The sequence below is a fragment of the Artemia franciscana genome, chromosome 21 (assembly GCF_032884065.1).
Source record: "Artemia franciscana chromosome 21, ASM3288406v1, whole genome shotgun sequence".
Lineage (NCBI taxonomy): Eukaryota > Metazoa > Arthropoda > Branchiopoda > Anostraca > Artemiidae > Artemia > Artemia franciscana.
This window is the reverse complement of record NC_088883.1, coordinates 5,641,324-5,655,264: the sequence shown is the minus strand read 5'-3', so window position 1 is coordinate 5,655,264 and position 13,941 is coordinate 5,641,324. Positions and strand designations below refer to the sequence as shown.

General features: G+C 36.4%; 1 protein-coding gene across 1 annotated transcript in view; it reads right to left on the bottom strand.

The window, feature by feature from the left end:
• The window catches only part of LOC136041017 (mitochondrial glutathione transporter SLC25A40-like), a 32,104-nt gene extending 21,873 nt beyond the window's left edge, over positions 1 to 10,231 (bottom strand). Inside the window, exon 1 of the mRNA XM_065725524.1 lies at positions 10,093 to 10,231. Coding sequence (XP_065581596.1) covers positions 10,093 to 10,119 — 27 coding nt within the window. The 5' untranslated portion in view covers positions 10,120 to 10,231. The remainder of the gene's footprint in view (positions 1 to 10,092) is intronic.
• Between the last annotated feature and the right edge of the window lie 3,710 nt (positions 10,232 to 13,941).

The following is a 13,941-nucleotide window of genomic DNA, read 5'->3' as shown; positions in this document are numbered from 1 at the left end:
TGCAATATTTAGCTTAAAGTATATATATATATATATATATATATATATATATATATATATATATATATATATATATATATATATATATATATATATATATATATATATATATATATATATATATATATATATGAATGTATGTATAAACATCCATTGCCTTTCATTGCTTGGATGATAATATCTCTTTGTAAACAAGCATTTGTATTAACCTGATTAAAAACATAACATCACTGTCAACTGTTGGACAGTTGAATAAATTCATTGATTCATAAATATGGATATAAATGTAAGCAAGCATTAAAATCTGATTAAAATCGACTTTCTACATATCATTGCCCTAAATTACCTTAAATCACATTTGCTAGTCCAATGAGTCCTTGCCAATCCTGTGAACACTGGTCAGTGATGATGATAATTCAATTTGTTAGTGCATCCCATTTTGTGAGCCAAGGTTTCTAGCACCAGTCATTGTCAACTGCAGACTTGAAGGCTTCAACACTGGGCAACAACAGGGAGTTTTATAGGCTGACTCCACAGTTACAGTAGAATTTGTTTTGCAACCTGGCGTTAGCACATTTTCAACAACGCTTCAGGGGATGGCCTCTAGTACTTGGTGAACTGATGATCTGGAACTTGTTGGGGATCAAACTCCAGTAACATACTAACTTGTACATCATTACTAAATCTCCTTTTCTATGTCTATATGTGAGAGATGGTAGTTTGAGCTTGTGTAATCAGGTAGGATATGTAAGATGTTGAAATCCCTTTATGCATTTAGTTGCATGTCACTGCACTGATTTTAGAAATGATATGTCACTCTTATTTGAAGGATTAACAACACATCCGATATTCCAATTCTAGTCTGATCAGTCCCTTTAAGAGCTAGGTGATCACAGCTAGGGATCAACTACAGAATGTTCTTTTTATTAAACCAAGAGTTTAGTTGGCACTGGCTATAGCAGACTAAATAAACTTCAGCTTATCATTGACCAAGATTCCCAGATCTTTTAAACTATGACTACATTTCAGTGGCTGTTTTGAACCATTGTTAGATCCCATAAAATACTGGCACAGAGGGTTATTTGCTCCAAAATGAATGACTCTGCATTTCCGAATATTAAATTCAAGCCACAAGCATTTTGCCCACTTTGACAATGCATCAACATCAGCCTGGATGGCTATGGCACTTTGAAGGTCATGAATAGGACCAATTATTTTGGAATCATCTGCATACAACAGGATTTTATTCTCTATAACTGAAGGTGCGTAGTTGATGAAAATACTAAATAAGTTGGACCCAAAACTGTTCCTTGGGGTACTGTACTTTTTACATCTACTGATTCCAAGAAGGTCAATCTGATGTCTCCAAATACCCTTACCACCTTCTTCTATTGGTAAGAAATTGCATTATCCAATTTACAACATCATAATAGATGCCCATTGTACAGATTTTAGAGTTTAGTCTCCTATGGCAAACTTTATCAAATGCTCTGGCTAGATCCAATAATAAAATGTCCACAGGAGATCCCTCATCCACAAGTTTTGAGACATGCTTATATGTGTCAATGGTAGTGTCAACTGATCAATTGGGACAAAATCCATCTTGATTAGTTTATAGTAGAGTATTAGTGTTTAAATGAACCTTAATGGCTGAAAGAACTATTCTTTGAATAGTTTCCCAATTGCTGAGGTAAGACTAATTGGCCAACAATTGTTAGATTCATTTCTATTGCCCCCTTTGTGTACAGGTGTGATGTAAGCATCCCTCCAATCTTGCAGAATTATTTAGCACTAAGGGAATTTGGAAAAGTAGAGTAAGAAGATGCAACAACACTGCATATGTCTTGTGAAGTATCTGGGGGGGGGGACTCCATCAGGTCCTGTAGATTCATTTGGGTTAATCTTCTACAATTGAGTTTCTACATCAGATTGGGTTATATTAATGGGTGCCATGCCATTTAAAATTTCACAGCTTGGAGAATTGGAGTATTATCAGGGACAGTAAATATCAAGATGAATGAAGTAAGAATTTCATTATGGTAAAATACACAGTAGTTGGACAGCTAAACACCATGTCCAAAGTCAATAGAACTTTTATTATGTCACCTAGAAATTGGATTATTTCACCACTGGATTTGTATAAATGTTCTTAATAAGTGTATTATTAATTTGAATATTTTAGTCACACACAATGCTAGTTATAATAAATGCACTGACAGCTAATAGTAAAGTCTCATTGTAGACACACAGTTAAAGTTCAAGCCCAAGCTTAGAAAATACTGCTCAATCTTGGACACAGGATCTTAAAGTTGAACCATAGTTTCTAATAGTTTATAAGAAATATGTGTTATTTAAGCATGAATATTGAATCAACTTTTTCAAGATTCTAGTTAGCTGATATACATAAGCCTGGTCTTACCTAAAACTACTTATGCCTATTTCATGTCAAAGATTATTTTTTACATTTTTCTCTAGATTATCTTTTTACTTAAAATTGCAGTTTAGCAGCTCTTCTGAAGCAAATATGCTAATAAAATAAAAGTAGTACCATTATATTCCATTATATATTTGACAGTGGTCAAATATGGCTCTGAAACATGGGCACTCTGAAAAGCAGATGAAGATTTACTAGATTTTTTTCAGAGAAATTGACTACAGATTGTTCTGGGTACCTGGCTGACTGATCCTATTTCAAACAATAGGCTGTAAAAAAAGTGTGGTTTAATCCTGCTCTCTAGGGCTATAATAAAAGAAAGGTTGAGATGGTTAGGACATGCTGATGCTGATGAAGGATGACAGATTGCCAAAGATTGTCCTTTTCAGCCAACTGTCTAGGGCTAAAAAGAGAGCAGGATTGTCCCTGTCTGGGGTGGGAAGATGTCATAAAGAAAGATTTAAAGGAAATGGGAACTTCATTATAGGGTGTAAAGAGGGAGGCTTTTAATAGATTGGGAGGAGCGTGCATAGCTGTGTAGGCCTCAGGCGGCTTGGTGAGTTAGTAGCAGTAGCAGTAGTAATAGCTAAAGGACCACTCAGCACCCAGCCTTAATTTGCAAGTGACAACAGAGTAAGCAGCAATTGTAGCTTCAAACAGTTTGTTCTAATCAGTGACAATTCTGGAGGAAAAGAATTATGTGATGGGCCTGGTTTTTGATACAAGGAGGCTAGAGACATCTAACTTTGAGCTTGGGTTGTACTAGGCTATTATACAGAATACTAATGACTTTGAAGGAACAAGTGGAAAGGTTTTCTTCTACTGTTAACCAATTTTAGATAATATCTGTATTGTTAGAGTAAAAACTAATATACTAAAAAGGAGCATAAAACACAAAATATAATAGTAGATTACCTGTTTTGGTCAATAATTATGAGATTCCACATCTGACATAGGGACAATGTGAACAACCTATCCAACTTGATTCCTTTTTGCATGTTCTTTTCAAATTCACTTGCAAATGTATCCCCACCCCAGCTGATGATCCTATACATAACTCTAGTAATGTATTTCTTCCTTATATCAATGTGGTTATACCTTCTCACTTGTTTATTAAAAAGGTCAGTTTCTTAGTTTATAACTTATCTCTGTGTGTGATTGACTGCAAAATTTAACAAAATATTACTTGAAATGATTTTAAAGTGCATAACAGAGGGAGGAAACATGATAAACTGAGGTGTTTTAGACTGACAAACTGGATTCTTAAAACAAGATTGATAGTTATCAGTGGAATTAAGAAGTTTATAAAATTGATTTTCAAAACTGGATTGTCAAATTGTAATCTGAAGAACAGAAAAGTTTGTAAACTCAACTCATGGCAGGATCAAATCAGCAATCCAAATCCATAATCTTCTTTTTGTGAATTCAACAACTATGTTTCAAATGAAGATTGTGGATTTGGATTGTTGACATTGCCAAGTCAAGAGTTGAATTTATAAACTGTGTTGTTTCACAGGTTGCAATTTTATAATCCAGTTTTATAAACTTATTTGTTTCATTGTAAAATGTTGATCTTTTTTAAGAATCCAGCTTGCCACTGGAAATTGCCTTTATTGAATTCACAATCTTGATTATGAACTTACAATCCTGATTGTCAGTGGAGCAGAATTCAGTGGTTCTCAAACTTATTTAGACACTGTACCCCATTTTATCCACAAAACATTTTAGGTACACCTTCTCAGTTACCAGTACTAAGTAAACTATAGCTAAAATATAAACAAAATTACCAGTCCCAGAGTTAGATTGTTTTTTTTTAGCCAGCTGCATACCCCTTAAAAATTTTGCATAACCCCAAGGGGTATGTGCACTATACTTTGAGAAACAATGATCTAGATTATTAGCAGAATGCAAAATTTGTAATTCAGATTGTGATTTTACAATCTGTTTTGTCAGTGGAAAAGGCCTCAGATAAGTAGAAACATCCTGAAACTTCTAAAGTAAGAATATAATTATTTTGATTTATTTTTATATTTAATGTGGGACCATCAGAGGGCAGTGATGCAATTTAGTGATGTAAATTGCAGTTTCTCCCTGCTCCATAGCAAATTAAGCCCCTGCTAGAGGGGAGAGGCTTCTTAAATTAAATTCATTATTATATTAACAAATACTTATCTTAATTAACTCCAAAGTGTAGCTTAAGGTAATAACTGGAAAGAGGATAAGCATAGCCTACAAAAAGAATAAAGTAGTACCTAGTCCATATGTTAGTTATGGAATCTTGTGTATACTGACCCTTCTTTTACTTTATTAGTTTATTTCCTTCAGAGAAACTGCTAAACTGTAAATTTACTGCTTTCTAATTAGCCTAAGCTAGTGGATGGTTAGAAGAGATATGTTTTTATCAAAGCTAGATACCTTTTCCAAGAAAAGGTACTGTCTAAGTACTTGGTTTTTACCTAATTAGTCTTTTACCATATCATAAAATTACCTTAAATTGCATCTCCAGTGAGATAAGGCAATGCTGAGCCTCCTATGGAACATCTTGCTGGTGGTGTAACATGACTATGGTTTAGCATCCCATGTTAGTCTATGAGAGACGGCATGTACAGAGAAGAAGTTCCAGCACTCATATCAATGAAAATAGGGGACTTGCAGTGTCTTTTCCAGCTTTATTGTAGCTGGAGACTTTAACTTAACCAACAAAAAGTGGATTTCACATGTGTTGGATCTAAAACAAGTGGTCAATGTTCCCACTCGTGAAAGTGGAAGCATATTAGACCTCATACTAATGAATCTTGAGGTGTTTTATGAACCTCCAGTTTCCCTAGGACCACTCACTAAGTCAGACCACAACGTTCTCTGGTGGAAATCAAAGAGCAGAAATAATATACCAAAACCAAAAAAGGTTAAAATAGTTTACAGACCCCTCAGTGAAAGCTCCATCCAAACATTTGGCAGGTGGATCACTAACTTTGACTTTGATCCAATTTGTGTTATAACAAATATTGATGAAGAGGTTAAGTCATTACACTCAATTCTGCAGCAAATGTACCATGATATTTTTCCAGTTAAAGAATGCATGATATATGAGAGAGATAAGCCATGGTTAGATACTAATATAAAAAAAATGATCAAAGAACAATGTAAACTCCATGCTGCAGGAGACATAATGAATGCAAACAAAATAAGAAACAAAGTTGTCTCAGCCCTCTGAGCTTCCAGAAAAAGATATGTACAGAAAAAAATAGCACTGCTCCTCAAGTCAGATTCTCATAAGTGGCATGGCGCAGTAAAATGGCTTAGTGGGAAAAAGAAAGGAAATGAAATATGAATCAATAACCCAGACAGTACTCTGATAAAAGCCTTGGAAGTCAACAAATTCTTTACTCAAATTGGTACTACCCACCCAACCATAAGTGATGAACAAATGTGTGACATCATTAACATCAGTAGTACTGATGAAATTGTAGAGGTGTCAGAAATGGCAGTTTACTATACAATTGGATGACTATGTAACAACTGTGCTTCATACCCAGGTGAACTCCCTGTGAAATTACTGAAAGAGTACTCACCTTTCTTAGCCAAGCCTATTGCATCAGTGATAAACCAATGTTTCTCAGAACAATCATTTCCAAAGATGTGGAAAGCTGCATATGTCTGTGTTGTGCCAAAAGTCAAGACACCCCGGCCCTGTGACCATCTGAGACCAATATTGATAACTACTAACTTAGCAAAAGTAGCTGAGGGTTTTATCTACTGTTCTTTGTTAGAACAAATTGCTCCTGTGATTGATCCGTACCAATATGGTTGCATACAAGGCAGTAGCACTTCAATATATCTAGTGTGAATGTATCACTTAATTGTCCAGTAGTTGGACACTTCTAATAGTACTATTGACTTATTTCTGGTGGACTACCAAAAAGCATTTGACCTTATCAAACACATGACTGCATTAACTAATCTGAAAGAAATAGGAGCTGTAAAACAAATACTACTATTAGTGAGAGAATTTTTACAAGGGAGATGCCAATCAGTTTACCCTTTGCTTGCAGAAGATATCTGCTCTATTGGTTAAAATTAACCTGTGGATGTCCCCAAGGAATGAAATTTGCTGCTCTTTTATTTCTTGCTATCATCAACCCTATCCTTGCAGAATTTGAAGTGTGTTTCAAGTTTGTTGATGACTTGTCTGCACTTCTCAAATATATAGTTAAAAATGCAGTAACAAAGCAGCAGTCTGACCCTACTTTCTTCACAGACTTTATCAACCAGTGTAAGTTGAAAAGTCTACAAGTGAATGAACAGAAATAAAAAGTTGTACAATTTAGTCCATTCAAGCAAGATGTCACTATCCCAGATGCTCTGTTTCTAATTGTTTCCTCTGCAACAATCCTAGGCATAACATTTACAAGTGACTGCTTGTTTAAGCTGCATGTAGAAAATATTGTGCACAAAGGTCACTACTCAATCCAGAGTTTAACAAGTATGCACAGTTTAGGCTTCTCTGATTGTCAGCTCCTGCTGACATATACAACCTAAATCAAGCCTTTCCTCAAGTATTGCTGTCCTGTTTTGGATCCCCAAACTCAGAACACAGCTTATATGGCAGATGAACTAAAACATGTCTGAAAACGCACTGCTAGGATAATACTTGGACCCAGTTCAGCAGCTGCAAAAATGCCCTTGAGCTCTTAAATTTGCCTACCTTATTTGATCAAAGACATGAGCTAATAATTAAATTTAGGAAATCACTATTAACAAACAACAAGCACCAATCCATACTTCCACCATCCACATTAATCAGCAAATATACTAGGCATTACAACAAAGTAGAACTAGTCAAGTGCAGTATGAACAGATTTGCAAACTCCTTTGTACCATATTTTGCAAGAGCATTTAACAAGTGTTAATTGTAATTTTGTGATTGTAAAAGTAGCAAAATTTAGAGTTCATTTTTGAGAGCTATGATAGCTATTTAAATAAATAAATACAAATATGAATATGTGCAACCTCTTGTTGTACTTGCAAGGGATGACAAGAAAACTTGACTTGGGAGGTTATTTTCTAGCAGTCTGTGAGTACCAATTGCATCTCCTCTCTTCCTTTGCTAGACTAGGGTGGGGAGTTTGAGAGACAGAAGGTATTCCTCATGCAACTTGTCTCACAAAGCTTTTATGAGCTTTGTAGTTCACCTTTGGACACTTTTGAGTCCTTTAATATCACTTTTATAATGGGGAGATGCTAGGGCCATTCCAAATTCCAGGTGTGGACATACAACAGCTTCTTGATCACAGATGGCTCCCTGGTGGTAAACCTTCATTTTATGAGCCCTAGGGCTTAGTTTGCTTTAGCAACTTGATCCATGTGTGGCGGTGGAATTTGAGTTATGTGGAATATGAAATTTAGGAAATCACTATTAACAAGCACCAATCTATACTTCCACCATCCACATTAATCAGCAAACATACTAGGCATTACAACAAAGTAGAACTAGTCAAGTGCAGTATGAACAGATTTGCAAACTCCTTTGTACCATATTTTGCAAGAGCATTTAACAAGTGTTAATTGTAATTTTGTGATTGTAGAAGTAGCAAAATTTAGTATTCATTTTTGAGTGCTATGATAGCTATTTAAATAAACAAATACAAATATGAATATGTGCAACCTCTTGTTGTACTTGCAAGGGATGACAAGAAAACTTGACTTGGGAGGTTATTTTCTAGCAGTCTGTGAGTACCAATTGCAACTCCTCTTTTCCTTTGCTAGACTAGGGTGGGGAGTTTGAGAGACAGAAGGTATTCCTCATGCAACTTGTCTCACAAAGGTTTTATGAGCTTTGTAGTTCACCTTTGGACACTTTTGAGTGCTTTAATGTCCCTTTTATAACGGGGAGATGCTAGGGCCATTCCAAATTCCAGGTGTGGACATACAATGGCTTTGTACAGCTTCTTGACAAGACATGGCTCCCTGGTGGTATACCTTCATTTTATGAGCCCTAGGGCTTGGTTTGCTTTAGCAACTTGACCCATGTGTGGCAGTGGAATTTGAGTTATTCATCTTCATTTACAGCTTCAAGTAGGTCATCACCAATATAGTAAGGTTGCATAGGGTTGTCATGTCCAAGATGCAGGACTTTGCATTTTGAAACCTTGGACTGCAAAACCTACTCAGATGACCATCTAGGTAGTGATATGGGTTAATTTGGGCCTCTCTTAAGAGTTTGCAATTGTCAGTATATAGTGTCAGTGGATTTTTTAAGTGAGTAATGTACATGCTGAACAATGTGGGCCCCAGGATTATATCCTTTAGAACTCCAGTAATGACAGGAATTTCCCCAGAATAAATAGTTTTACCTGTGGTGTCATAAACTACTGCTCTCTGAGTTCTTCCAGTAAGAAAGGCATCAATCTATACAGCCATGTCCCTATGCACCCTGTATGTTTCTAGTTTTTGGAAAAGAAGTTGATGCAGTAATTTATCAAAGACTTTTGCTTGATCAAGCAATATGACATCCACTGGAAGGCCATCATCCAAGATTCTGGTCACAAAGTCATATGATTCAATGAATTTTTTGTTGATTGAGCAACCTCTATGGAAACCATGCTGACTTTTTGTGACTATTTTCTTTCAAGGTGAGAGAACAGTGCACCATTTGTGATGCTCTCAAGGACCTTGCATGCAACAGAAGTAAGACTTATAGGGCAATAATTACTGGCTTTGTCCTTTGGCCTGGGATATTATATCTAGAGGAATTTGCTGCTGAGACATGGTACCAGAGCCCCTTTGAATTCTGCTTTGTATCAGCTGCAATTGCCTCCTAGTGGTTTTTTACTATCTTCTGAGTCAAATTTCTTAGTCTGTTTCTGGATTTCTTGAACATGTCATAGTGCTTATCACATCTGCACTTTACATACTTGGTCTATTCTTCTTCCCTCTAGACTTCTTTTGACTTCTTGGGTAGGAAGAGGAGTGTTTTTGTAGCAGGGGTGGCCAGTATGCCTGGATATATTTATTTTTTGCAGCTAGGACTACTGTCTTAAATGCCACCCAGATTTTTTCTATGTTACCACTGTCAACCATACTCACCCATTTTACCTTTGACAGGTCTTGTTGTAGGCTGTCATGTCATAATCTATAAATTATTTTTTACTTTCTTTTCCTTCTTGAAGTTTACCTTACCTTAGCCAAGTTTGATGTCTAGCCTGGACATCTTTTGTCACAGTAGCCTAGCATGGTAATCATTAGGGCTATATTTGGAAAGAATATTGATTGAGAAATTTAATGGTGCTATTATTAAGATATTTCAGTTTTCATCTTTCAATAGCCTTCATGGAGCAAAGTTGTGAAACTAAAAACACTTTTCTTGTAGCCTAGACTGTGTCATTTACACAGAAAATCTATTTTGTTAGGTTTCACTTTTATAACAAAAGATAGCCTATTTGAATGTCATCAAAGGTCAGTAGCCACTAGATCAAGAAGGAGTGATGATAATTACTTCAAAATAACTTCCCATGACATAGCCTAGGTCTATTTTAGTCTGTAGATCCATCCCTAAAAGTTTCAAGGCTCATTCAGCTAGCCTACTTGAAAAAAGAAAAACACTTTCTGGAATGGATCCAAATAACTGTGATCTAAAACAAATACTAAAACCCAGTCACCTTTAATTTGATTTTCTGAATAACCATATATTACATAACGTTAACATATTGTGTTTTTGAGCGTTTTTTTTTTATTCCCAGCAAACAGGGAAAGAATTCTTGCGTTTCTTTTTTAGAGTCTGATAGACTATGGACGGGAACAGGTGTCACTATGTCGGATCTTCACTTGCTTGTTTTTTAAACCAATGCTGCTTGTACTAAACAACTCAACTGAAGCAACCTGAAGTGAACACAGCTGAATAACCTTTTCTTCATTCTGATTTATACAAAGCTTCACTTTACTCCGTCCCATAAGTTTGATTTTTCCTTAAATCCTTCCTTACAACCTCTTCCCACTCCCCCCTAATCGAAGACACCTGTCTTTCGTTTAGCCCCAGATGGGTGGCAAAAACTAACAATTTTGGCAGACATTCACCTGTTAAAAAAATTCATATCCTCGCCCTTTCTTTCATTAAAGCCCTAAAAGTGATATAGAAAATAGAAGTCAATTTTTGGCACATCTTAATGTTTGATATAAAAAGTTCAAACCAATCCGTAGCCAAATCTTTTGGAAGACACTAGATAAAGTCTCTTCTGTCTTTAAAAGTGACCACGTTTCAAAATGATGAGCTTCCAATACCCTAACTCTTGTTACCTTATATCACATTGTCCAGTGAAATAAGGATTAAATCCTATAGAATTGTTGTTTATGCCGATGGTTAAATGTCTCAATGGCATCCCACTCAGTTCGTTATGGCTTCAAAAACCATTCTCCGTCAACGGCTATCTTAAAGGAAGCAGTACTGGGGGGCAGTGACCGCTTCTTGGGTGAGCGAATTCTACAAACTTAATATTCTGTTAGTGAAGAAGATATTGCGTAGTTTAGTGGCAGCTCATTTTTGATATAGTTTCCGACTATGTACGTTAGTTCTGGCAGATTGGTTAAGCAGAAATGGCTTATTTAATGGAGAGTTAGAATTCAGGAGATTATGTGTCATAATAATATCAAACCTTTGACGTCTGTAGACAAGAGTGGGGAGTTTTAGTTTCTTCATACGGGATAAGTAGTATAAGTATTTGCATCTGCCAATTGCTTTCGTAGCGCGTCTCTGAACTGATTTTAACTTCTGCTGGTCACCTTTGTTGAAGGGGCTAACAACACACATGCCAAACTCAAAATTAGGCCCGACCGACGCCTTATACAATTTAGTCATCACCATTGGTGAGCTACTAGTGATTGTTATTTGTATAATGCCAAGGGTTTGGAGTGCTTTGGCTACAATTGTCTGCGTGTGCATAAAGAATTTTAATTTTTTTATCAACTTGTTCGCAGATTTATCTTCCGAAGTTGTTGCAACGGTGAATAATCCCTGGGCCTTGGCGATTTTATTTTTTACCTCGTCAATGTATCTTCTACTGTTACTACTACTAATCATTCACCACAGCATCGAGCCCAAAACAGCTAAGCACGCTCCTTTCAATGTGAATGGTCATTTTTACTAACTGATTTGGGTAAAATTGCTATAAAAAATACTTCAAATTATTTTTGAAGAGTAGGACTGAAATCCTTATTCATTTTATGTCGTCTACCTAATAAAAAAATGAGCCAGTAAAATTGCCGGCTTGCTGCATTATGTGATCGACTCACATTTTCTTGCCAGTTGGCTGAAAATATTTGAGGCTTTTTCGCATCCCCATACGCAATGTTTTTGCTCACGAGAATAGGACCTTTGCTAAAGCTCTTGTATTGGCTGAATCAAAGGCTTGTTCGTAACTTATAAAAATAAAGGACTAAATAAGTCTGATTATTCAAAAAATCTTCAATTTTTAATCAAAGAGTTAACGTTGACAGATGTTGTAACTTTCTTGAAACCCCACTTTTCTTGTCTTAAAACTGCATTTACAGGTTATCTTCGTGTGATAAATATCACTAGGCAAAGTGATTCCTACTGAAAGCAACCTAAGGCTCTATAATGGCTCATTATCATCAGCTAACATATTAAGCGGCTTGATAAAAATTTTCTTAAAATCCATAGGTACTTCCCGTTTTTCAAAAATCATATATTTTATCTCTAGCTTTTTATTTTATCAGTCTTCAAAATGGTCTTATTGAAGTCAAGTTCCAGCATATCCCCAGCCACCAAGCATTAAATATAATGAGATTGCAAACCAGCTAGCAGGTAGCTCCTTGTATAATTCAATCAACCCCAATTTGAAAGCCTAGACCTTCAGACACATACTCAGAAAAAGAGTTCCCTCCAAAACAAAAACGCCTATTTTAGCTTTTTATCCATCAACGGTGGATAATATTCTTTATTACAGAATTAAAAGCAACTTTTTGATCCTGAGAAAAAAGGAGTTTTCTTGGCGTAAACGAGCTGATTCATATTGCAATTTTACAACTCTATTCCAGAATCCTTGAACCACCTGATTTTTGAATCTTAACGCATTCAGAAGGAAGTAAGCAACATTGAAAGAATGTTCAGGGAGGCATACATCCAACCTGACATCAATATGTTGCTGCTCTCAAGCCTACCAGCCTACCCTTTACGCTGATGACTCAAAACTAGTTGGAAAAGCGGCTACTCCCTCTGACCAGCAATCAATTCAAACAGATCTTGATAGTCTAGAAAGATGGGCTAACATGTGGCTTCTGACTTTCAATGTTGACAAATGCCATGTAATTCATTTTGGCAAAAATAACAAGCATCATAAGTATTTCCTTCAAGACAACTTCCTTTCTGCTGTTTCCGATGAAAGAGATCTTGGGGTTATTGTAGATCACCAATTAAAGTTTAGCAGCCATGCTAAGTCTGTTTCATCTTCTGCAAATAAAACCCTCGGTATCATAAAAAGAACCATCTCCAGCCGACACCCTAGAGTTCTTATGAAGTTATATAAGGCGCTTGTACGTCCACGCCTGGAGGTTGGAATGTCATTGGCAGCCCCTTTCTTCAAAAAGGATAGGAAGTTGCTTGAGGATGTCCAGCGTCGTGCCACTAAGATGGTTACCAACATGAATAAATTTCCATACGAAGAAAGACTACGTCGTTTGAAGCTGCCGACGCTGACATACCGACGGAAAAGGGGTGACATTATTTTAACCAAAAAAATCCTCTCTAAAAATACCCCACCCGGTCTCTTGGCACAGCCCTTGCATTCTGGTACTAGAGGACATTCTTTGAAGCTCTCCATGCAGCGTTCCACGAGTAGACATAGAAGCCACTTCTTCAGCCAAAGAATCATCAATATGTGGAACCAGCTCTCTGAAGAAACAGTTTCTGCTACTTCAATTAACATGTTCAAATCCCACCTTGATAGGGAATGGCTCTGCCAGGAGTTCCTTTACAATTGGGAGGCTGCAGAGTCCTCCACAAGAGTCTAATCTAACAGCCACAATCTACACCAAACGAATTCTTTTTTTTCTCATGGAGCATCACAAGGATGGATAATCTTTATATCGCTCCAAGCTGCGATTTAAGGTAAAATGATATCTGCAAGTAGATCACAAAGATAGTTGCAGGACTTATTCCTGACCCATCATCATGTGCAGATTGAAAACCATCATGAAGCCAAAAGGAGACCGATACGGACTCCAGAAGGCTTGGCATTTTAAGAAGAAGAAAAAGATATTTGAAGACTCGTTTATCCCACTGTCAGCACCTGTGGCCTTGTTGTTTTTATCCATTTAGATCTATCTCTGTCTTTAAGCTTTTTAATTGGCTATAGTTAAAATCTTTTCTGCTCAATTTTGTATTCTTAGGTTGTAAATAAGCGTGGATTTTCAGGTTCTTATCAACGAAGAGTGGGGTACCTGGTAACAAGGTTGCCACTTGTAGCACGAAAGTGCTGTTTTAGCACTATTTTATT